Source organism: Cydia strobilella, chromosome 7, assembly GCF_947568885.1.
Source record: "Cydia strobilella chromosome 7, ilCydStro3.1, whole genome shotgun sequence".
NCBI lineage: Eukaryota > Metazoa > Arthropoda > Insecta > Lepidoptera > Tortricidae > Cydia > Cydia strobilella.
In genome coordinates, this window is record NC_086047.1 from 10,362,582 (window position 1) to 10,389,249 (window position 26,668).

Consider the following 26,668-nt stretch of genomic DNA (forward strand, 5'->3'; position numbering starts at 1 on the left):
ACGAAAATTTAATCTTAGAATAATTATTGTTTATAATCTATGTTATTGAGCATTAAAATTTAGTAAAAATAAGTTTTATCACTATGTACACTATTCTTATCACATTCTCTTATGAAATAAGTGGTAACTTAAATTAGCCCGCAGTACTTGACGACTATTATAAATTTGCAACGAGAAAAGTAAAAGTAGTATTTGTATCATATTTTATGTACCTATTATAAACCGCGAGGTTTTTGCAAACCTACTCATTAAAACCTTGTTCTCTTTATTTAATATTGAATTTTGAGAGTATTTTACAACTGGGACGCGTCGGTTCATTACTTATCGTTGCAGAAGAACGCAAAACGCCGTGAAAAGTACAACAGTCGTAACAGTCAAATAAAGCTTTAAGATAAAATTGCGGCTTGGTTCAGAGCCCAGAGTTTCCGCAGTAGTCGCCGATGCGGTCCGATATGCACTCGAAGATGTCGAACGATACGTCGCAGTTACGCCCGTTGTCTGAAATAAATAAAATGATGTTAAAAGAATTTTCATAAATATGATCACAGTAAGTAGAGAGATTCTAAAGACACTTCATATTTCATCGAATTTAAACTGTTGTGAGACATACTAACATAAAATAATTTCACTGTTTAGACACTTCATGTCGCACGAGTGGCTAAAACAAGTGTCTAAACCGTGAAATTATTTAACACTTCATATTTCGTTGGAACCGGTTAAGGTATCTAGGCGTCAGTGCGAGCCAATTACCAACAATATGTAGGTTATACACAGTTAGCAAAGTACTTCAGTATGCAGTATGGCTTAGATGGTAATCACAAACGACGTCATCACAGGATTGGCTATCACAAGAGGGAGAAGCCGGGTGGTCGTTGCAAAGATGAGCACCTGAAAAAATGGTTAAATAAACAGCCAACAACAGGTGAAGCTAAGGAGAGAACCTGATATTTTTCACTGCTTTAATAGCGTGGAGATTGACATGTCGATAAGCCTCTGCAGACTTCCTACAAAAGTCAGGGACTTCGCCTTTTTTGTAGCTTCGGCCGTCTCATCTAGCAGATGCTTTTACGAGATTCCTTCGCAAATTGCCGCTTGCCAAACCAACTACGTTTAGGGAGCCTGAACAGAAGTGAGGCGCGAGCTTACGCATGGATACGGCCCTGGGGAACTTGTTATTCTTTATGAAGCACTTCCTAGAGGCCTCGCTCGAGCACAGCTATGAGGTCCCCGCATTCGTCTATTCCTTGTACAAACCCACTACCCTCCAGCATCTCGATCAGCTTACCAATTGGCACGGTTCTGGATAACTTATATCAGTTCTTCATGAAGTACCTGCGCTTATTCTTAATACAACCCCATCGTCCCATCCTCCGTAGGGAACCAGCTTACCCATGGGCACTGTCCTGGAGAACTTGTCGTGGTTCTTCATGAGGCACTCCCTGGAGGCCTCGAGCACTGCCATGAAGTACCCGCGCTCGTTCACGCCATCCGAGTACAGGCCTACGAGGCCCTCTAGCGTCGGGAACCCGTAGCCGTCCACCTGGAAGACAAACAGAAGTAGGTACATACATGTTTATCATCAAGGACCAATATATTTCTCATTCTTTACATAATATAACCGGTGATTGTTTCAATATTTTTTATTCGCGTTTTAGGAACGGAAAATGTGGACGCACCTCTAAATCAATACTTATATCTAGAACCCCTAAAAATAAAACAGAAATAAATTAATTATTAAAAATTCAGCGGTGTTATTTTATGTCTAATTGCACTTTAAAACTAAAATAACCGCTGATTGTTTCAATATTTTTTATTCGCGTTTTAGGAACGGAAAATGTGGACGTACCTCTAAATCAATACTTAACTAGAACCCCTAAAACTAAAACATAAAAAAATTAAAAATTTAAAAAAAATTAAAAAAATTTTAGATAAAAAAATTTACACCCTGACTCGTCGTCCCACAAAGAAAAATCGAAAAAAAAATAGAAATAAAAAATTGGTTTTAGTTGCAGTATTAATGTAGTATAAATTAAGCAGTTGTCCCGTAAAAAAAAAACTGACAAAATAAGGACCGGGTGGTCCTCGGACGGAATAAGGACCACCCTAATGTCTCGTTTCCGTTACAACATAGAAAGGAATACGTTAGTAAACTTATTGTTGAGAGGGCGACCGTACTGGGTACGGTCCATAAGGAAACAAGGCCATCAAGGGCCTTCGGAGGCGGCGGTCCGCAAACACGGACTGGTACTGGTGGTGCTGTAGAAGTAAAGCGCGAGCGTTCCTACAGCCCACCGCTACAGCACAATGGCGGCAGACGGGGGTGTTGTTTAGTGGGTAGACTTGGGGCCCCAGTAGCCCAAAACAAGGAGTCCCACATAACCACTCGGGTTCGTCCCCGTGCCCGAGTGGTATGCGTAATTGCATTTTTCCCCTCCTAAACAAAAAAAAAAAGTAAACTTATTGTTGTGTTCCTCTACCGTAGGCTGATTCAAAAAAATCAGTTTAAATTTTTTTAACACCCTATTATTTTATCCTACCTACTAAAATAATAATTAGGTATTAATTTGAGAATTTTTTATTGACATTTAGGGGTCGCTACCACCACCGGCCAACTTTTTTTTTTATACGTACTTTCTGCGATGTGTCACAAATTTTCAAATGTCGGTAGCCAACTAGCCACCCCTAAATATCAATTTAAAAATAATAAAACAATCTAGATTGTTTTCTAATGCAATACATCAGTTTTAGAGGTTGAGAGTAAAAAATAATAATAATAATGTCGCCATTCTTCGATTTCACAAATTTTCAAATGTCGGTAGCGAGTAGCGACCCCTAAATATCAATTTAAAAAATTATAAAAAACTAGGGTTTTCTACTGCAATAGATCATTTGTAGATGCTGAGATTAAAAAAATAAACTTATTTTTTTCAGTACTAGTTTGGATCACCCTACTCTACTCCTATTATTATTTTTTAAGTTAAGACCACTATTGAAACCAGAACTATAGGACCTTTTTAATATTGAAACTGTTTAACAGATTTTAAAAGTTACAAAGATTTTCGTATATCTTTGGCAGTGATATTAGAAGATGCAGGAGCTTGTGGAGCATTGTAGGGTTCAAAATTTTTGAAAATCGATTAGTAACTTTTTTTTGAAAATTGAAAATGGTGAATATGGAAAAATAAAAAAATGCTTCCGAGGCAGCTATAGATCTGCCTCGGAAGCATTGACTATCGTTTGGAACAAGACATTTTGGAATCACTTGAAAACCGTGGGCTGGGCAGGTGCCCTTATTATTGAATGATTATCATCAGATAATCCCGAAGAGTGAGATTTGGCTATATTTCCGAAGTTATAAAGATAGACGAAGGGCATTGACATAAAAAGATGCACGAGCTTACCAAAAGCAGCTTATCGCATCGTACTAAATTTTTGAAAATCGATTTGTACTTTTTTTTAGAGTATCGAAAGTGGTGGGAAAAAGCGACTAATATTTCCGTATTTTCGGACAATTAGTTGAGTGAGTCGAGTCGAGTCTAGGCTCTAGGATCTAGGGTCTGGGGTCTGGGGTCTAGGGTCTAGGGTATAAAATAGGGTAGGGTATAAAATAAAATTTAAAAAATGGAACTCAGATTTCAATGAACGAGCAGAGGGCTGAACTAGATACTAAGTACTTTTTCACCTCAGCAGCTCGAACAAGCCTACTTTCGTCACGTTGAGGAAAGTGCCACGTTCCTCACTCCAGGGAGTGAAACAATGTAGCTGTTTAATTTAGTGAAGGCCATGAACTGCCACTTCATACTTCTATTACAAATTCTTTTTTTTTTCTCTGTATTATTCTGTGTAATTCGAAATACATTTTAACCTTTAGTATGTTCTCACTACTGAGGTGAAAAATTATATGTGCAACACGAAAGCAAAGTTATTTTACATCTCGTGGTTTTGAGTCCCTCGCTACGCTCAAGATTCTAACTTAGACTTTCAACTATAGAATCTTTCGCTTTCTCGGGACTCAAAATAAACACTCGCAAGAAAAACCAACTTTCCTCTCTTGTTGCACAAATAACTATTTATTTTAGATGTTAATTTTCAATGTCATTCTATAGTTGCGAGATGTGCGAAATCTGTATTTTTTTTATTTATATTTATTTATATTTTTTTTATAGTTAAGCATAAGTAATATGAGTATTATTATAAATTTATTTTAAAATGTGAATGAGATAGCATAAAACTTGTCCAATGTGCTATAGTAAAATGGTACCTACCTCATAAAAGTTCTGAATATCCCAGGCCCAGATTAAATGTTGAAGTGTGCAATTTATTTGCATATCCAATAAATATAAGTATAAGTCATTAAGTACCTAGCTGTTTGTAAAAATATCCCTGTCATAAGAGTTTTACGATGAACATTATAAAAACCCACTAAGCTGCGGTCTGTGGTGGAGGTCTTGAATCAAGCGCCGCTTTTTTAAATAGGAATCCCGCACATACAATTAAAGTCGCCAAATAAAACGCAAATGCCAAGTATGGAGAACGTTTATGAGTTTTATATTTATGTCGGCAGTTCGCGTTTTATAGTGAAAAAATATTATTCATAATTCAGAACGCATAATTATAGCGATCTCATTCTCATACGCTAACCAGTAGGTATAAGTTGTACTTAAATATCCGTAAACTCTTTGAGAACATAGTCCAAATTATAATATATCAGGAAACTATATAGTCATAGTAAATTATAAAATTTCAAGTCAATTTAGTTTCGCATCGGAACTTGTTACGTATCTTTAAAAATCGGCAAAGTGCGAGTCGGATTCGCGTACGAAGGGTTCCGTACCATTACGGAAAAAAAACAGCAAAAAAAATCACGTTTATTGTATGGGAGCCCCATTTAAATATTTATATTATTCTGTTTTTAGTATTTGTTGTTATAGCGACAACAGAAATACATCATCTGTGAAAATTTCAACTGTCTAACTATCACGGTTCATGAGATACAGACAGACGGACAGACGGACGGACAGACGGACAGCGGAGTCTTAGTAATAGGGTCCCGTTTTTACCCTTTGGGTACGGAACCCTAAAAATGAATAATAATTTTTAATATTGAATATTAATCTTAAAAATGTAATAAATAATGTCATTGATTCTAAGTTTATTAATATAAGTTTTTTTTTATTCAACTAATACAAGTACCAAATTAAATATCAATTTAAACACAAAATAATAAAATTAATATTATGATCATTTACTTTTCACCACACCAGCTGGTAAAGGCTCTTTATTGTTCAAAAACTGATAAGAAAGTTGCATTTTATACACAAGTGAGTGTATAAGTGAGAGTTAATTTTGAGTTGTTTTCTTACGTTTTACATTGACTTTTAAATAATGATTTTGAATGATAAATATTTAATAACATTCATTTTGAATCGATTTGCTTCGATATTGTTTGATATTTTATAGGTAGTAGGTATTTTCCTTGTGTTGGTGTGGTGAAAAGTTTTGTGTTTCACTTCGTGGCAAAATTTCGTGGCTTGAAACCCTCGCAACGCTCAGGATTCCGTTTTTCGAACTACTCGCTTACTTTTGTGGTTCAATTTTGAAATATTTCGCTTGCTCGGGTATCAATATTAACACGAGAGGTTAAACAACAACTTTGCCCCCTTGTAAAGTAAAACAAATAACTATTAATCGCGTTGATTGACGCGCATTGAACACCATATAATTTCCCTACATAATTATCGTAATTTATCTACGGTAATAAACTTTTGAACAGGGGTCTATGAGTTAAACATAATTAAAACAGGCAGGTACTTACAGCTTTCACCTTCCGGTACACGCATTGTAGAAGGCACTGAAATTGTAAAAAAAATATATAGATAAACGGGTAAATAGGAATTAAGAGTTTCATGAAACTAGAACTTTGAGAATGGTGCGTACTTTCATTCTTACGTTTTCCTAAATTACAATATTGTTGATGCCAACGTACATATATCAAGTTAAATTAACAATACTTTATCCAAAATAAAGAGCGTTCGGAATTTAACTGATAATGATATAAATCGGCTAAAAGTAGTAATTAAGTGAAACACATTTTAGAAAAAGGTCACTTCTATGGACAATAGTATAAAAGTTAACGACCCGGGTGACAGCCATGTCAAATTAAGCCGAATATGGGCAATCAGCGAAAATAATTAGTGTAGTTTTGAAAATTGGTACATTTATACCTTATGATGTCCAGATAAACATACTGAATGTCTTCGAGGGTGGGGGTGACGGTGAAAGATGACGAACTGAACACCACAAGGCATAACTATACCAATTTTCAAAACTACACTAATTATTTTAGCAGATTTTTTTAAATCTTTTTTGTGCTAAACGGTTTTCTTATTTAAATAACTCTACGAGTACAGTACTGAAAAACAATAAGTATCCCTGATGCAGCACAAAAGTTAGCTTTAGATTCCCTTAACTTTGAGATGTCTACAGGAAAGGCTCAAACGTGTTTAGCATACTATAAAATGTATATAACGGTGACCCAATTATATTTATAACTTATGTTATTTATCACTATAGACGTTATTATAATATTTACAAACTAGTTATAAACTTTCGCTTTTTAACGTGCTGCAACATCAATTATAAATAACTACACGCTTTCTTTTACAACATCTCTCAATGTATCGATATCGACTATAGATAGGTAGGTACAAATCTTAGCTGCTCCAGTCAAATTTAGTAATTATTGATTTTTATTAAAAATATCATCTAAGTATGATGAAACTAGATGATAAGTTAAATAAAAATAAGCAAACTTTAACTCCACCAATAATGTCTGACTTCGATTAATTCAATTCAAACTCGGATAAGGGTGCAAACCTATTTAAATAAGCAGTACTAAGCACTTTATTGTACACAATACAGGGTAGGGTACAATACAATTAAAGGGGCTCACTGATTATCAGTCCGCCGGACGATATCAGCCGGTCAGTTGTTCGGAACTGTCAACTTTTTGTGTTAACTGACAGGCTGATATCGTTCGGCGGACTGATAATCAGTGGGCCCCTTAAGATACAAAGACGAACCCTATTTGTCGATAGCATTACCAAGTATTACCTAGGTATACCGATACGTACCGATACGTACCGTAAAATGGGGTAAGTAGGGACAAAATTGACATTCAAACCTCAATAACATTTTATTTTTACATATGCAAACTGAATGGTGTATATAATAATTGTTCCGGACGTTTGTATTTTAGTTTTTATTTTATTTTGTGTAGTTCCATTTTATAACTTTTACGATAAACAGGAAATCCCAACTCACCCCTTAGTCCCTCGTAATTGGGGTGAGATGGGATTTCATACAAATTTTGGAAGATTGTTCGATCGATTATTTTTTATTATGAGTATAGCGCTATAGCTCCATTTTAAATTGGAATACATTATTTTTGTGGCAGTAGCCTTAAAATCCCATCTCACCCCCTTTCATCCCTTCTCTCCCCATTCGTAACCCAACTCTTCCCGCGAACCCTACTCACCTCATTTTACGGTACCTATTTAATATTAAGTAATATTGTAGTTTGAGCGAGTGTTATCATCACTACATAGTATAAAACAATGTTGCTTCCCGCTGTCTGTCTGTCCCTATGTATGCTTAGACCTTTAAAACTACGCAACGGATTTTGATGCGGTTTTCACCTATCATTCTTGAGAAAGGTTTTATTGTATATAATTTGTGAAGGTTTTGTGTAATCCGATCAATATAGGTAAGTCTAGTGTAACCGTAAATCATTCAAAATAACTGTTACGTTCCCGCTTAAACTTTTTTACCAGGTCCTTGTACTATACCTACATCTGACTGGCTAGTTTCTAAGAACTGTAAGTACATGTTAAGTAACTTGTTGAAGCTCACCCCGGCGATGCGTTTCTCGTCGTGCGTGAAGGGTACGTCGCGCTTGTTGCGCCGCTTTTGCGGCGGCATCGTGTGTTCCTCCTTTATCACGTCCAGTGCCTCTGAAATTAAAAAAAAAGTTGTTGAGTAATTGTTTTCTCAGTTGGCATACTTGGAAACTTTGGAAGGTACTTGATGGTTGTATTATAAAAGCGTTGAGCGTTGGTTTGAGATGAACAATCAGTGCGACGACTGGTCAGTGGTCATCTTTAACGTCTCCCATTTCTAGCTGAATACAAAAGGTGTGCTTATTACAAAAATATATTCAATAGCAATATTTGTGGCGTGTTTAATATGCATATTGAATTAAAAACAAATCATATTGAAATTATTAGAATGCTTTTTAAATCGTTAGGTAGTTAATTTTCATGATTTGAATCGATCTCACCTAATTGAACCAATATTAAGTAGGTACCTACTTCAAATTGCACACACGACTGCCTCTTTGTTACACAAGAATTCAACAAAACCAAACCAAAGTTTTACGATAACTTCGTAGTCCTGCTTGGTATACTTCTGCCGTTTATATTGGCATAAATCTGAATGTAAACTGTAGTTGCAAAATACGAGTAGTATCTACTAGCGAATCAGATACAATAAATCACCATCGCATCTTATCATAAAACTGTTTAATACTTTTTTAGGATTTATCATCGCAATTTTTCGCGAAAGTGGTCATAAATTGAGTACTCAAAGGGATGACATTAATTAAAAGAACACGTGCTAACATGAATGCTTGGTTTTTCTGATTTATCGCTAGTTGTCTACGCTGAAAAACATTAAATCAATCATGTTGCAAACGACACGGTTATGGCATCACACTATTTATGAGTGCATGCCCTGCGCCTAATAAACTATACCGTATATGTATACAAAGTATATATGTAATGTAGGTTGGTACAGTAAGTACTCGTAAAGCTATTAGCTTAACACCCCTCTGGATACACATACCTATGTGTGCAGTGGTGCTAAGCTAATCGTTTTTCTTACTGTACATAATTTTGTCAATGTGCTTTATGATTTTTATATTGTAGAACCTAGTGTCCCATAAATATGCGGCACAACCCTATATCGGAAGACGTGTTAGAAATGATATGAGAATAACGATTATATGTAGTTTTTAGGGTTCCGTACCCAAAGGGTAAAAACCTTATTACTAATACTCCACTGTCCGTCTGTCTGTCTGTCCATCTGTCTGTCACCGGGCTGTATCATGAACCTAGACAGTTGAAATTTTCACAGATTATGTATTTCTGTTACCGCTTTAACAAGAAATACTAAAAAGTACGGAATCCTCAGTGGTCGAGTCCGACTCGTTTTTTGTTTTAATATTATATAAAATTAAATTCCCCTAATTTTGATTCCTGTTGAACAGGAACTTTCTTCTTATTTACTCGTAATGTATGTAAAATATGTGTTTTGAAAAGATGTGTCCCGCCGAATTTGTTGCCGGTCCCATATTGGGATACCCTCTTCCAATTGAGGGGGGAATTAAATCTTCTCGAGGCAGAGGTGTAGGGTTGGAGCCGGTGTAGCTCATAAGCGCATTGTAATATGCCTACTTGAAGAATAAACATTTCAAGTGAGCCATAAAATTGTACATTGACTTATAGCAGCTACCTATTAACATTTTTTTAAAGTGCTGTCACATTTAGATTCGCTTTCATCCCATATGAAGTTCTTCGTGTAAGTTTCAATTCTCAGAATATAAAAGTATTCTGTCACGCTCTGTATCATGAATAAAGCATCTAACCGCGACTAGCCCGATCGTACTTATTTAGATTTGCCTAACTACACCGCCGCACGGTCGAACATTTCAAGTTAAACGGCTTAAGTGATCAATAAAGCAGTGCACTACATTTATACAGTGCGCAAACTAGGACATGTTCGTCACGACCGCGGTATACTGCTGTGCGCTCTTTTTCGATTGTTTCTGGAGGCTTTATGGGGTTTCTTTGTACCACCAGCCAGCTACACACTAACCGACCGCACGTATATCGTACGTTTATTTCTTAAAAATGTCAAAATGCTTAACAGAACATTATTTCTATAATTGTATTTTTAGACACAGAGTGCTCACTCCATACATCGGTTTTGTTACCAAAAAGACTATTATTTTCGTAGTCTAAATCCAGCGTCAAGTAGATGTCACGGTAAACAACCAGCTAATATTAGAACCGGAATTCTATTTTCAACTCCTTCTGCTTTTAATCTTAGTTATAAATTGTTGAGCAATACATTTTTCGTCAGTCGCGACACATTGGACATCTAGTGTCGAGTAGCAGTACTGATAGTTCCGCTACCTGACGCTAGATGTAGACTACGAAAATAATAGTCTTTTTGGTAACAAAACCGATGTATGGAGTAAGCACTATGTCTTCTTAATTCTCTTTGTTTTCAATATTATTACTTTCATTCAGTTCAGTATCCAAAAATCCTTTTTTTCTATTTTGGCTACTTAATTCCGGTTGTGTTCCAATTTTTTTTCATACCAAAGAAGTCAAGTAATCGCATACAGTTTGATCTTCCATCTTATCAATCATCCAAAACCCCTTCAAAGTAAGTACTTAACGGTAGATAAACGAAACGCCTGTTAGGTATACATCACATCTCAAACAGTAATTTTGGCACAAGGCTGAAAGGCGGCTAGGCTTAATAAGGAAGGTCGCTGCTGGTCTAACTGTATCGGCTGAGATCACGCTCGACTCACGTGGGATGCTTTTTAGCCAAAAAGGGCGAATAAGTCACAAAACTTCTATGGATTTGTGCTCTTAATTTTTTTTTGACTGGAACGCTAACTTGGGACTTAGAATAAAGCATTTTTCATCAAGGGACAAATGATACGTGTCACGTATTGTCAATGTAGAGATTGCATCGCTCGAAATAGCTGCAACATAGAGCCATCAAACAAACTAGAGTCAAACTGCGAAGTGAGTTGTATTGTTGTGTTGTGTCTCCCGAAATGGGTAGCTAAACACGAATACGTGTGCCGTGTTAAAAACGTCTCATGTTTCTTTGTTGGGTTACATTATATTATGTTATATAGAAGTATTAATTTAATATAAGTTAAAAAAAAATAAGGCCTGTTGCGGATATCATCATTGGTATTTTTGACCACCAGACGAAGCCTGCGTTGCGGATTTCTTACATGTAACTAGATTTTTTTTAAAGATTTTCTCAATTTCTGTACTTATCTCTTTTTTATTGTATTGTGTAAATAAATGAAAAATATAAATATTAACGTTATACATAATTGTGACAAGTTTCTTTCCTTAAGGTGCGTTCCCGTCTAAAGAACTAACAGGTAAATAAAGGTCATGCACACCAACACAGCAACTTGCCGAAAAAGGCAGCGGCCGCGAACTAGTTCGTTGCGACAACGGTCCGGCCACGACAATTACCACGTAATATCCCTTAATATTATTTAATTGTCATTGTTAAAAACATTGCGACGATTCTGCAGAACGCGAATATTGCGTACTCAGTTATGTAAAGCGGTTAGTTACGCAGTTACCACAATCAGATTAAATCCATGGATGGCACTAGTACCTATAAACATAATAAAAAATATATTATTTAGTTTCCATTGTTTTTTATTTTTTTTTGTAACTGTATAATCGAGATCAAGTTATATTCGTATAATACCTACTTGCCTTACTTTAGTTATTGAGCAAGACTACCGTCGCTTGTTTTCATAATGTTCGGATCGTTATTTAGAAGTTTAGTCTGGCATTTGTGGCCTTTGGTAAATTCATCTTAACTTTTCCAATTACTATTTAGTCTCAGAACCTGGGTGTGTCGTGTTGATTTCTCAAAAAGGTTAGGTATTATAATGTCTACCACATCTCTGGCGGTTGGTAAAGAAGATGCGCGTCAATTTTCTAGTAAAAAATATATATAATACTTATATAATTTTACGAGTATAGAAGGAAAGGAAGGAAAAAAGTCTTGGGATTAAAATTTGTTAATATATTTCAGCTTTATACTGCCTCCAACCAGTCCGTAGCTGAACTTAATAACTTTTTGTCAACTTTGTTAGTTAAAACGTTACCTTTAAGGTCTCATAATGAATCTATAAGATTAAGTGGAAGTTGTCTTATTACTATACATAGTTGCCTTATTTTTTTTCCACTTTTTATTGGGTACTCTTTACACATTACTGAACCAAACCTATAAACTTACTACTGCAATACTACTTACAGTGACAAGCATTCGTGCACTTTCGGAGTGCAATGCCTAGTGACCCATATGCCGGTTGCATAACTCTTGCAATGCAGCATGCGATGCTCAGTCAAGTGTTGCGGCTTGCGGCTGGAACATTCGTGTGGCTTATCATAGCCGAGGAGCATGTACCGTGCGCGCAATCAGGGGAAGAGTTAATGGACCGGTAAAAGTTCAGGGGGCCATTTTTTCAATTTCGAGCGCTCGATTTCGTAACTCGTAAATCTGTGGAAAACCGCGTATGGTGTTTTGAAATACAAGCGATAGAAATTAGGAATCTAGTGGTATTGAGCACTCCTTTTCAGTAGAATTTAAAATGCCTAGTAATGGAGATAGTATTTAACGAAATACACGAAATCGAGCGGTCGAAATTCGTCATCCCTGTGGTATACTAGATATCTGCCGTAAAACACTGGGTTATAGACAACTTTATGTTAACTACGAGGGATAATTGAAAAGTTAGTGACCAATAAAAAAGTTTTTTTAAACATTCGTCTCATATGCCATTTTCAACTGTCATTATTTAGCTGTCATCCTGCGAATATTTAGTTGACATTATTTAAAAAAAAATACGGGCGATTTAAAGTTACCTGGACAGATACTTGATAATGGAGAAAATGGAATAACTTACTGTTATTAAATATCTTCATAACCTAGACATAGATATGAATCAGATCCTCAATACTTATTGGCAAGATTTGTAACTGTGGAAGAGACGAGACAGAGGCCAAACAGTAATCGAAGGAGTAGGTTCACGAAGGAGAAGGAGACTTCCGTACAAATGTAACTTTTTTTTACAGATTTATAGTTTTCAGATTTTTCCCTGTACTTGTAGTATAAGACGATATTAATTGCCAAATTTCATAGTTCTCGGTCAACGGGAAGTAGCTTATAAATTTTGATTCCCTTGAGAGTCAAAATATGCGTTTTTGCGGCATAAACGGCCGTATCTTTTTTTTTACGTTTATTTTTTCACAGCTTCAAGTGAGTATATATATATGGTTTTAATTTCAACTCAATACCTCTACGCGTTCCCGAGATAAAAGGTCTTGACAGCCAGATGGACGGACGGATGGATGGACGGACGGACGGACGGACGGACAACAAAGTCATCCTATAAGTTCCGATTTTTCCTTTTGAGGTACGGAAACCTAAAAATACGAGTTAAGGACCTGTAATTAGTCTTAAGTTAATTGATTCCATCCATTGTGTTACGACGGTTAACCATATAAATTGTATTGCAGTTATTGTTTATATATACATATATTTTATAGCATACGCTAACACACTTTCATGCACGTAATTTTTTTAGCTAAATTAACCAGTAGGCTGGTAATGAGTATTACAGGATGCTTGCGCAGGCTTCCTTTGTTTGTTCACCGATTCTGGGGAAGTTGCCAAACTGAAGTTATTGCCAATAAAGTCTGCCCAGCCTCTAGTGCTAGCATTTATTGCCGGCACGAAATATCCGTCCCTTTCGTAATTAACTAACCATTTTAGTATTTTAAGAGAAAGTCGCATTTATTTAATGAGCGTAACGAAATCATAAGACATAAAGGATATTCCACAAATGCGTGTTAAAAATAGAGATGTAGGTATTTCCATGAACTTGATGAACATAATTTCTCTACTTGTAGACTATCGTAAAGAACTATAATTTATTGTAATAAAAGTTAGCAAAGGTACTACGCAGATGCACTGTAGTCTAACTTACTTGTTTGTTTTACTCGTAACTGTAAGGCTCACCATAAAATAAAAACCCTGACCTTATTCTTAAATCCCCTTTAATAAATTCATTTTAATTCATTTTATACCCTATAATTATTGTAAATTGGCCGTTGCCTACAGTGGCAAACAAAACATGATCGTAAAATTCGCAAATAGGCAATAACTGAATGTGAATTGAATATAATGCAAAAATTTTAACAAAAGTATTGACTCATAATATATAGGTATAATAGGTATATTTTTTCCGCGAACGTCTACGTAAGGTAGGTAAGGTGTTCATTTAGGTAACACGAATAATCACAATGTACGAATTAGTATTATTGCGTTAATAACGACGCTTAATAATCAAATTAATCTTAAACTGCCAGTTTTGTGCGTGCTAAACAGCATGCTTTAGGGCCTACAAGTACACACTGCATTTCCTCGTGAAATCAAATAAACCTGCTGCAGGTTATTTGTACCTAAATATTATTATTCTGAATTGCCCATAAATCGCTTCGCAACTAATTAATAGCGTTGTTGTAACACTGACATTATATTTAAATCCACTAATGTTCGTATTCGGCCGAATTATTCGGTTAAAAGTGCTGAATTTCCGGTAAAATTTAATATGAAATATTTAATAATTTTTACTACATTTGTCTTGTTGCAACACTGTAATTTGTAAGCTCCTCCAGAATATTTGAAGTACTCTATTCCATCAGGTTACGTTTTTACATTGTCATTAAAATGCATGTTGAATTCATAGGATGTTTTGATTATTTGGAGACTACGTGAAAGTTTTAAATATTTGGAGACTGTTTAAATTTTGTATGCGAGCCTAGGAGCGATTTATCTTTAGGTGCTAATGTAATTGAAGCGTTTTCAAATGGTTTATTAGAATGATACAGATGAACCGAATAATTTTCGGTTCGGTAAGATCTGAACCGAATATTCGTATTCGGCAAACTCCATATTTAGCCCATCTCTAGACTCCATATATATATATATATATATATATTCCGTCGCTGCCCGTCACCGTCATTGCTGCATATTCGTTTAATTTTACCCCATCCCTGCTCATCTGCATCTGCGCACGCAGTACTTTTATTGGTTGTAGTTATGTTGTAAATATAATTTAGGAGAAAAACAATTTGAAATAAAATAGGGCAATACGCTGTCTGTCCGAAGGTGAGCCAGGCTCCGGACAAGGTCGATCACTAGTGAAAGTAACAGGCGCAATCATACGTAACACTCCACAATAATACGACATGATATTGCGTTTTTTTAGATCGTTCGTCATATTACGTTTGTACTGTGCCTTGGCTGTACCTATTCATAACAATAACCGAGAGCTTACGTAGTTATGATGCGCATCCGCAAGCCGATCCGGTGTCTGAACGGATCTGCGTCCATTGTGAAAACCGCCTTATCTTCGGATAAACCAGAAACGCGACCAGTAATAAGTTTACCATCAAATAAACTTATTTCTGGTCGCGAAGTTGACTCATAAGTACTGCAGCCTTATGATGGATGGCGTTATCCTCGTGATAAAATAATAGAGACAGACACATACAGTCAATATAGACAGACGCACGCACGTAGATAAGTGCGACCATCATTACATATGCGTATACTGCAGTTAAACTAAAGACGTGTTTATGTGTATGTATGTTTTACGCGTGAGGCGAATCTGCTCTTTTTGGTACTCCCCTAAACGCCTAGGCGCCCCCCCCCCTAAAAGGCGCAAGGACATAGCCCTTTCATAGGGTAAGTCTCGGTAGAGCGGCGGGCTGGTATCCCAGTCGCGAGTTCGAGTCGCGAGTGAGTTTTCCACTGTTCCTTTCTTTCTAAGCATTATCTAGAATATTTATCGGATTATGCAAGGCACGTATACATTGCTAATTAGGCTGTTGTTTACAACTTGAGTAAGAATGTATGTGCAGCTTAGAAATGTATTAAAACTACAATGCTTATAGGTGTACCGACGTTAACAATTACTACGGAATGACATGACATTATTTTACATCGATGCAAAGTAAAAAACACATTCACAAACACACAGACATTCAAACCTCGATAACATTTTATTTTTACATATGCAAACTGAATGGTGTATATTATAAGTGTTCCGGATGTTTGTATTTTAGTTTTTATTTTATTTTGGGTAGTTCCATTTCATAACTTTGTCGATAAACAGGAAATCCCACCTCACCCCGTAGTCCCTCGTAATTGGGGTGAGATGGGTTTTCTTACAAAGGCGATTTTGGAAGATTATTGGTTCGATTTTTTTTATTATGAGTATTACTATAGCTCCATTTTAAATTGGAATACATTATTTTTGTAGCCTTAAAATCCCATCTCACCCCCCTTTCATACCTTCTCTCCCCATTCGTAACCCAACTCTCCCCGCGAACCCTACTCACCCCATTTTACGGTATGTATGCAAAAATTAAGGGTGTGCCGTGCCTTTCTTACGTTAAAAAAATCAAATTTTAAATAAATAGTGCGTTATATAAATATTGAAGTCGCCACGAAGGAGAGCAAAATGTTGGTCCAAGTCGACTGAGAACTGACGGAAAAATTCGCGGTAATTACGCGGCTGACAGACAGGGCGATGGACCCATTACCCATGCTTACCCATGCTTTTTAATTCGGTTCTGGAGTAGGCATGTCCTGGAAAAAGTTTTGTCACAGGAAGGGGGAATAGAGCTAAATGGAAGTCATAAGGTGATAGGCTACGCAGATGATTTAGCCCTGCTTGGAGCCTCTGTAGACGAAGTGCGGAAAAGCGTCAGTGTTCTGAGTGACCGAGAAAGGTGGCGCTGTCTTGTGTCGGAGGCCAAGTCTCATTTTGGGTCGCTGGGCCAACGGAGTAAGTGAGATAAATATTGCATTCTTTTTGCTGAGCCTTTTACTGCTACGCAATACTTGTGACTCTTGTGAGGCTAAATAAATTTATATTTCAAAAATATTGTCACTACAATTACGAGTACCTAGTTATTTAATAAACTAAACATTTGAGTTATAAGAAGTAGAAGATATATCATATGACTTCAGGAATTCGTATGACCTCCTACGTAGAAATGATAAGTTGTCTACTTCACTTCGATTTAACATGCGGAATTGGCCTTGTAAGCTAACTAGGTATATACCTAAATACGATGTGCACTTAAAATACATCCGTTTTTTTAAATATTTCGTTGGCATTTCAATACTGTCATTGTTTAAATTAATACATGCATGGTTTTCAATTATGTACGTACTTCACGTACTTACTCTAATAGTTTATTATAACCGATTGAAGTTATGTTTGGTTTATTTAGATCTTTAAAAAATCGCTTCATTTGTTTGGGATCTAGAATGCACAGACTAGATTACCTACATTACCTAGATACCCTGAGCTTACAAATTACAGAGAATAAAAATGTTAGCTAATAGCAACTTAAGAACTCAGAGGACAACATCAGTGTTCGTGTATGAATATAGATGCTCGGACGGATAGTCATCTTTAATGGCCTCTCCAAACGTCACCGTTAATCTCATGCGATTTGCGATACATTGCGGCATTTGATAGATAGATTGTTTTCGTTGCTCCTACTTAGCCAGCAACTATCTCAAATTGCATGCCATTTGTTGCAAGGTCTGTAGAGAAGCCTTAACAATGACTATTCGTAGTCGAACACTTAGCATATTTAGATGCGAATGAAGTCCGAACGCATTCTGCGCTTACCTTGTACCTGATTATCGGACGCTTGCTAAGGTAGGTTGCTAATAAGAACGTTCTTTGATTCATTATATATTTTTGGAAATTCTCGCTCCAAAAGTCAAAAATATGGCCCCTGTAACTTTTGAACCGGACGTGCAACAAAAAAACCACAAAAAAACGGCAAATAAAAGCTTAATAAATACTTTTCACAAAAAATATTTTGAATAGGTATGATCAGGCAATTAAGTACTTAATGAGTTTTTCCAAAAAACACTTCTTTTTCTTAAGGGTCTCCAGATATATCGACGCGCATTCGCCAAAAGCCGATAGGAAAAAGCTTTATGTCCGCGCAATAAGAGCGAAAAAGCCGTCTACGCGTCGGCAGGCACCGGCCGATGTGAGCCGAGAGCTGAACGACGACTTTTTCGCTCTTAGTGCGCAGACATAAAGCTTTTTCTATCGGATTTTGCCGATTCCGCATCGACATAGTGGGGGAATCCTAAAACGAAGAATTACCCTCCTCCTCCTCTAATGAACCCTCCATTATGCGTGGTCCGACACGCACTTGGCCGGTTTTTACATAATTAACTTTTTTATATTTCCTGTGTAGATACCTAAGTGTCTGAATAAATTATTGATTGTACTAATTACTTATGACGTTATACATAAACGCATTACAAGCCTGGCCCTGAATTAGCTATGAATCCTTTGTCCTGTATCTTTCATTGTGACTTATGTATTTGTAACATAATTTAACTAATTCAGGCTCGTAGTTTTATGAATAAGGATATAGGTGTATGTATTAAGGAGAAAATTATTTACTTCACAATTAGGGTTATATTCACCGATATAATGTACGAGTAGTAATAGTATACGAAGTTCCAACTTAGTTCCAAGATCGAAACATGATACTCACCTCTGAGGATGGAGAGTTTGATCTCATCTTGGCACAGCGTGATGACTCGTTCGATCTTCTGCGGCGCTGTCGGCGGGTTCCTACATCTCGTTTCCTGTAAACGTTCATAAATGATAATTAACTCAAAAAGCTCGGCGTATCCTTTGGATTTCGGTTTCATTGTACCGTAAAATGGGGTCAGTTCCTACTCTACTTTTTGTAATCTTATATATTAGGAGTACGTGCAGTCAGCATTAAAGATAAAGAGAGGAGAGATATTAGTTAGGTATACTAAGGGCCATTTTGGTAGTTTTCGAGATTGATTAAATTATTCTGTACCGTAAAATGGGGTGAGTAGGAGCAAAACTGACATTCAAAATTCAAACCTCGATAACATTTTATTTTTACATATGCAAACTGAATGGTGTATATAATAAGTGTTCCGGTATTTTAGTTTTTATTTTATTTTGGGTAGTTCCATTACATAACTTTGACGATAAGCAGGAAAAACCACCTCACCCCGTAGTCCCTCGTAATTGGGGTGAGATGGGTTTTCATACAACGCTGATTTTGGAAGATTGTTGGATCGTTTTTTTTGTTATGAGTATTACTATAGCTTCATTTTAAATTGGAATACATTATTTTTGTAGCAGTAGCCCTAAAAACCCATCTCACCCCCCTTTCAAACCTTCTCTCCCCATTCATATTCCAACTCTCCCCGCGAAGTGCGAACCCTACTCATCCCATTTTAAGGTACCTAAATCTTTTAAAATATGGGTTAGACAGGGATTAAATTGTAATTAATAGAAACTGGTATATAATTTTGATAATTAAACTCTACCTACGGTCCCTACCTTTATGATAGGAATAAGATATATTGAAAGATAGTTATATGACTGCATAAAATTAACCAGTACCTTTCAACAAGAAGGCGAATGCTGTTGCTATAGTTTTTATTTAAAGAGCGATTTGCTAATTTATTGACATTAAGTTGATCTAGTAAACTTGCAAATATGTGGATATAATCCTTGACCTTTCCAGTTTCCTAATTATGTGACATTTATGTTTATATAAAAATAATTTCGCGATACATTTTAGATTAGAATCTTAATAGGTAACCTTAGTAATCGCAAAAAGAATAGTCAGTTTAGCTGTAGTCAGTATACTCGGTATTTTGGACTCTATATTTTTGTGTTCATAGAGAAACGACAATAATTGATCAATTCGATTTACAAGTACTTTTTATAATTTCTTGACTATACAGTAGGTACATAATGAAACATTTTCGAGTTATATACATATTGCTTCATGCTTTTCTAACGTTCATAAATTATACACCGTAATTTAGAACAACGTAAAAAGTTAAGTACTTACTTATTTGTGTTTACATTCATTTCTTATTCAAATACATATTATTAATAGTTTAGTAAAAACCAAACTGCTTAAAAATATTAGGTTTGGTCAATCGCGAGCCATGATAAGTCAGTCATACAAGTGTGTTTACATGGTACCTATTCCATTTTTGTATCTCAATTTAAATCGTTAAATACGTAAAAGCATACTGACAAACTTCCGCATGAATATCCTTAGGAAGTCGTATAAATATATCCGCTGCGATTACGATTCAATCTGCCGGCATGGGAGATTGGGCGGCACAATGACCACCTGTCTGTTTCTTCTGTTTTAATATGTGTGTATTGTGGCAAACGAATAAATGGTTTATCTATCTATCTATCTGTCTGCCCATTGTCTCTTCCTACTCACTGCAACTACTAAAACAATAGCTATTAAGTAATACGAGAAGATTATGTCTAACCTTCTGATCGTAAGTTTAGATATGATAATAAGTAATAGTCTCCCATACGATTACATCACATTTTCGGAAAAATGAGGAAATAAGAGTGTAGAGTTTGTCATAAATATGTTTGTCATGCAGATATGTATATAGTTACCAACTCACAGGTCCTATATATAACTACCATGACTTTGATTAGCTTGTATTAGTGGCTAAAGGCTGACAAGTAGTTCAATGCAACTTCAATCATCCTTTTTAGATCATTTGAACACAGTAACATCAAAATTCTAACCCATAAAAAGAAATAGCATGAGAATTGACCCAAAAGGTTGGTTGCATTTCAAAAATGTAGGTCCACGGAATGGTTAGCATAGCAAACTGGCACTACTTTGTAACCTATAATTTAGCGGTTAGGTAAAGCAACAAACACTGGCTAACCCAGTTGCTACAGGCACTCCAGTCAAGAATGTGTAATCTTTCGTAACCCGCGCTGACCTAGACTCGCCTAATCATAGCCAACAATATTGGAAGGTATTGCTAAAACTATTAGGTAAAAGAAGAGTACACTGAATACTTAATGATTTTTGGTCAATTGTAGGCATTGTAGCCGTAGTAAGTAGGTCGCACGAAATAAACTCGCATTTTCGTAATCTACCAAATTGAATAAATAGAATAGTTTTAGCCCCCTTAAATCAAATTAAAAAAAAAAACCGGTCAAGTGCGAGTTCGTTGAACACGTACGTGCACCGAGCGCTCCGTACAAACTTTCAATTATGTCATGTAACTATGTACAAACACAACAGACTTTTGACCGGAAGTATACTAAGCACTGTCTAAGCATAATTACAATTTTTATTTTATTTAAAATAATTTAATTGTAATCTAATAGAAATTTCAAGTATAATAAACACGCAAAGGTGGCAAAATTTCAAATTCAATTCGGAAAAGTTTTTTGATAATAAAAATAAAAGTTTTCAAGAAAGAGGCGTGTTTATATTTTTCCTGTAATATTTTTTGATAATGTTAATGTTATGTAAAAATTTCATAATTTTTCATAGGTAGACTTTTACTGTGAAAAAATTTACTATAAGTCTATTCCAAATTTCAATCGATAACTCAGGTAACTATAGTCCTTAAGTACAACTATGGTCCAGTTTTTAACGTTGATTCTTACGAGCCGTTATGATTTGTACTCGTTACATTTATTTTTGAGCTTAGATACACTAATGCTCTTTAGTTTTATATTATATACTCAACATAATTTGAAAAATACTTATATATATTTTACTGGAACTTGAATTTAGACCATAATTTGTAAGTTGTGGACTAAAGTTACCTAATTTTACTGTACTTCTCGAGATATTTAGCGATGTGACAGACAGACGGACAGAGTCGCGCCAAAATCTTAATAGATTAAGTGCCAGTTGCACCATCCGAACTTGACAGGCTGATCAACGTCACCCGGCACGCCGCGGCGGTTTACTATGAAACTTTCCATACAATACAATTTAGCGAACTCTTTAACGATGACAAACAGTTTGGTGCAACCGACCCTAAGACTGGGTCATAAAACAATGACCCATTAAATTGGATAGCAAAATAATTGGATTTAATTATTGGATATTTACTATGATATTTACTCTGCTACTGATGATCCCATTTACATTCCATTTGACATTGGTAGTGTGATATTATTTAAGTATTACCATCTACCATTCTTCTCCCGGTGGTCCAATTTTATCAGCTGCAGCTAAGGGAGGGTCAACGTCTGGCGGAGATTCGATCGCACTCATAAAAATGTAACTCGATAAAAATACGCGGTATATAAATCGGCACAAGCCATTATGAATGCCACCCTTATTACAAAATCTAGCATTAGGTTGACCCCTTTTTGTCGTTTACTTACTTAATGTGTACATACCTACTATTATTTACGTATGTGAATACTGGTTTAGGCATGATCTCAATTCAAGATCATATATCACAAAGACCTCTTTGACTCGATTTCTACTAATCCAAAGTTTTTAGCAATGTACTTTCGCCATATCGATACCGTGGGTGAGTGATAAAGCTACTTTCCACGAGTCGTATATTCATGTGAGAATCATGCTAATTACATCAATCAAAATCATCATCATCATCAGAATCATGTTAATACAGAACAGCCATAAATACTGCTAAAAAAGTAAGAATAGTAGTTAGGTAGGTATACTTTACATTCTGACTGGTGAAGTTATGACCTAAAATTTCTACGACGAAAATGCCGAAATTATAGTCGCTCCATTTTCCTAGCGGCAAAAAAAGTTGCTCTCCCAAAAATCAACAACAACGTCAAAACAGATGATTCAACGGAGTCACGTCGTTCTGTCGCGTTTAATGCAACACTTTTTCAAACTTAAATATATGTCATAATATATACGAAAGAAAAAGTGACCAAGGCGCCGGGTGCAGGAATTTTTTATCTGATTTTGGAATCTACATAATTAGGGCATATTGTTAGTAGTTGCAGGAAGTATATCCTGGAAAATATATAATTTTAGTAATAATACCCACACATAGGGCACTCCTACACCAAGTAAATAATAACAATAAATAACTGTATGTGATTATTTATCTTTTATGTCAGACATTTACTCAATTACGTCCAAACAGACTGGTGTGTCAACCACTTACATAACTAGTTAACGTACTCAATACTATCCCGGGTGTCAGGAAAGGTGAAACTGGTACTGGTAAAGATGTGGAAAGTCCTCTGAGGATGGTGATATTGCTAAATGTGAGCAGGTTAGGTTGCCTACGAGTAAGCAGTGTTTCAAAATTGTGAATCATTGATCAATTTATTTTTGTAATCTTATTTAGGAGTACGTGCAGTCAGCATTAAAGATAGAGAGGAGAGATATTAGTTAGGTATACTAAGGGCCATTTTGGTAGTTTTCGAGACTGATTGAATTATTCTGTATTTATTTAAATAAAATTATACCTAACACAATTTAGAAGCAAGTTACTATTGGTTTAAGCTCGGTGACGAGATAATTTGTGGACTTGAGTCACCACGGCCGGAGGTGGGTGCAGCCTTGCTGGCCTATACATGGACTTGTGTAGGCGAAGTGGCCGCGTACGTGTTTAACGGTTGGATCCTCCACCATCTTGTAAAAAAAATGAGTCGGTGTCCTAAACTATGCAGTTTTGATTGGTAAATCCTTCACGTAAGCTTACCGCGTTACATCAGGGATCGGCAACATAGTCGTCAGTGAAATTGTTCATTACGTTTGGTTACCAACTATAAATGGTTACCCTGCTCGCGCATTACCACAAAATTATAGGTTGGTAGCGTCGCTGAAGCACGAAATTGTGCAACGTATTGAGCATCGCGTTTAAATTATTGTTAGCAATAACAAATGCTATTATTTGCATAGCTAAGTTATACCGCGTTACATGCGGCAACACTAGCTTTTATCTGCGACCTCGTCCGCTCATAGATTTTAAATTAATAATTTTCTAAGACTAAACTTTCGCCCAATACTAGGGGATCAACAGTTCCTATTCTGTATGTAATATAACTAGGTTTTTACGTTTATAACTAGGTTTGATGTGTGCCAAATTTCATTCAAATCTGTGTAAATAATTTTACGTCATAGTTTTGTTATAAGTACTTACTACCTATTGTTTTATTAATTATAAATGCTTGTATGTAGAGTCAGAATCCAAAAGTAACGAATCAGCCTACGCATCGTGAGTATTTAGCATTCATTCTCAAATAGCTTAACAAAAAGACATACATCCCCGTCCGTATGTAGAACAATTGGACTGTAACAAATACTTTAGAGCGCGAACTGTAGAAAAATATCTCTATTTTGAAAATAATTCCAGGATGGCAGATATTTTGGAGCGTAGTTTCATCCGCTGCTATTGATGCTGACTGTACCTAGATATTGTTATGATGAAGTAATCTTCATACAACTTCTTCTTCTTCTTTGTATATACTTACATATAATTATACATTTTACCCGGTTTTGGTTGAGATACCCTTAAAATTAGTTAATCAAAATATAATTTGTTGGGTGTTTAATTTTTTTTTCTCGTCTATTTATGTTATATCAAACTAGAACTTCTCATGCATAAATAGCTTATAGCTTATTATAGCAACTTGTATATCTACGTACATGATTAATAACATTGCTTGTTCATATTAAGTAACAGAAAAAGAAAATAGAGCGAAAAATGTAAACGTCATTTAACCTGTCAGCTCTAAACACTAAAACACGTCGCGTTACTATAATTAGCATACGGCATACGCCAAACGCACCACGACGAATCGCGCTCACTTTCTCTCGAGTTTGTTTCCACGCACCAATTGTTGGGCACACCTGACTTTGCTTTTGCAGTACTAGTTATCGGCAGTTGCGTAAAACTTGTACAAAGTATTGTACAGCTGAATTAAGAGTGCTTAATGGTTGATTGGCATGCTTGGTGAAATGCTGTTTGTTTACATGATCATATGATTCTAGTAATGAAAGTGAAAACAGTGAAATTTTTCAAATATGTACTTCTTATTGAAGCTAATATCTTTTTTTGAGAAATCAAACGGTGACTGCTGTAGGTATGCTGTTCTAATGTTCTTATGGTTATCTATATTTATATCTAAGTTTTTGTGCTTAAAATGGCACTCAATAATAATTTTTCAATTTCATTCATTGCAATTATAAGGTTTTAATTGTTAGAATACTTACCTAATTCTATTCATGGAATAATTGACATGTATTCGTAGAGAACTATTGGATGTAGGCAGAGAACATTAAAATCCTAAACATCAGTCATGATTCCAGACACTGCAAGGTGATTGATTAAAATGAAATAAATAATTTAACTTTGAAGGGCAATAATTCGTTTGACATTGAATTTCCGAGTAAAAAAATTATTAAGTTGACAACAAACTGATAAAAAGTGTAAACAACCTTTCCGTAGTTACGCTTCAACGGCTTGTATACGTTTCTTGTAACAATATTAGTAGTTTATTATTTTAAATTAAAATAAAATAATATTATCAACATTAAAATTTTACGGAGTATAAGTAAGAGTTAGACCAAGAAAAGTCTGCAGCGATTTTGATAGCACACGCAGTGCAACTGTTTATTTATACGTCATAATTTCATAGACGTTTGACGTTTAAAATAACACTTGCACTGCGTATGCTGTCAAAATCGCTGCAGACTTTTCTTGGTTTAACTTTAGCTTTGGCATCAGTACGGTTTGATTATTGTCTCATTTAATCGTTGCTACATAAGTGTCAATGTAAAATATTTTACAACTACAAATAGTACCTACTTACACATAAGCAAATGTCACATAAGTATACAATTTTTTCTTATCCCACCTTAGGGTAGGTAAATGTTTATACATATAGGTTTAGGTTGTTTGTAATTGGGGTACATGTTAGATTATGCTTACTCTTGCTATTAATAGCTTTTGTTTTTTTTTATCTTACTACGTGTATGACTATGAGTATGCGTCACAAATAAGCTCACAGTAGTCATAATGTTCTCACTTTCAAGGTCGCACACTAGAAACGGGCGTAGAAACTAGAGCAGATTTCTATACACCTAGCAAAGGCCAGAGATCTAGTTTTAAGGATTTAAAGTCCAAAAAAAATAAAAAAAATAAAAATATATATTTAAAAAAAAATGCAAACTATGTATATGTATATCACACGTACTTAGCTAAACAGACTTGTTACCATTGTTATTTATACTTTCATTTTCATTATGTACTTTGAAAAAAAAAACACTGTATCTGGATTGATCTTACTTAACTAAGTAGATACCTATTTTGATAAATTACCAAGTTACCAGCCTCTGGAATTATAGACTAATATTGGAAGTTTTAAATGTATTATTTTTGGTAAGAAGCTGATGATTGCTCCATAGAAAGATTTAATGGAATAAAATTTATTTTTTGTTCCCGAAAAGAGCATTGGTGATACAGATATCCACAATCTGTAAATCACCCGAAAATTATCTCAAGGCTGATTGTAGGCGATTTACTACAGAGTACAGAGTAAAATTTTTGTGTTTCTGGTAGTTTCATAATTAAACACGTTACTTTCAAACTCACACTTTCAGCCGAAATAGCGCTATCACTAAGCGATATTCCAAACACGCAGAGGCAGCAGACGACAAGTGCACTGATTTTTCTAACCATTTTAAATGCACTGCACACACAACTAATTAAAATAAAACTAACACCTTTTTAATGAAATCTCGAGTATTTTTAAAAGTTTTTTTACGAGATAATGGCACGTGCAGCGAAAGGTGCGCGACCGACCGCGGTATGGAACGCAACACGATATGCGCGGATTTTTGAAAGGCGCGCGTAGGAGGGCTTCCCGCGGATT

At 35.6% G+C, this 26,668-nt stretch overlaps 1 protein-coding gene across 1 annotated transcript; it reads right to left on the reverse strand.

Annotated features, from left to right (window-relative positions):
• Positions 1-282: 282 nt before the first annotated feature.
• On the reverse strand, positions 283-26,614 carry LOC134743132 (general odorant-binding protein 70). The gene is made up of 6 exons (XM_063676474.1): positions 26,389-26,614; positions 18,504-18,597; positions 7,912-8,012; positions 5,816-5,851; positions 1,390-1,540; positions 283-498 (listed from the first exon to the last, which is right to left on the reverse strand). The coding sequence occupies exons 1-6, from the start codon at positions 26,473-26,475 to the stop codon at positions 410-412; spliced, it is 558 nt and encodes a 185-aa protein (XP_063532544.1). The 5' UTR covers positions 26,476-26,614; the 3' UTR covers positions 283-409.
• Positions 26,615-26,668: the final 54 nt, after the last annotated feature.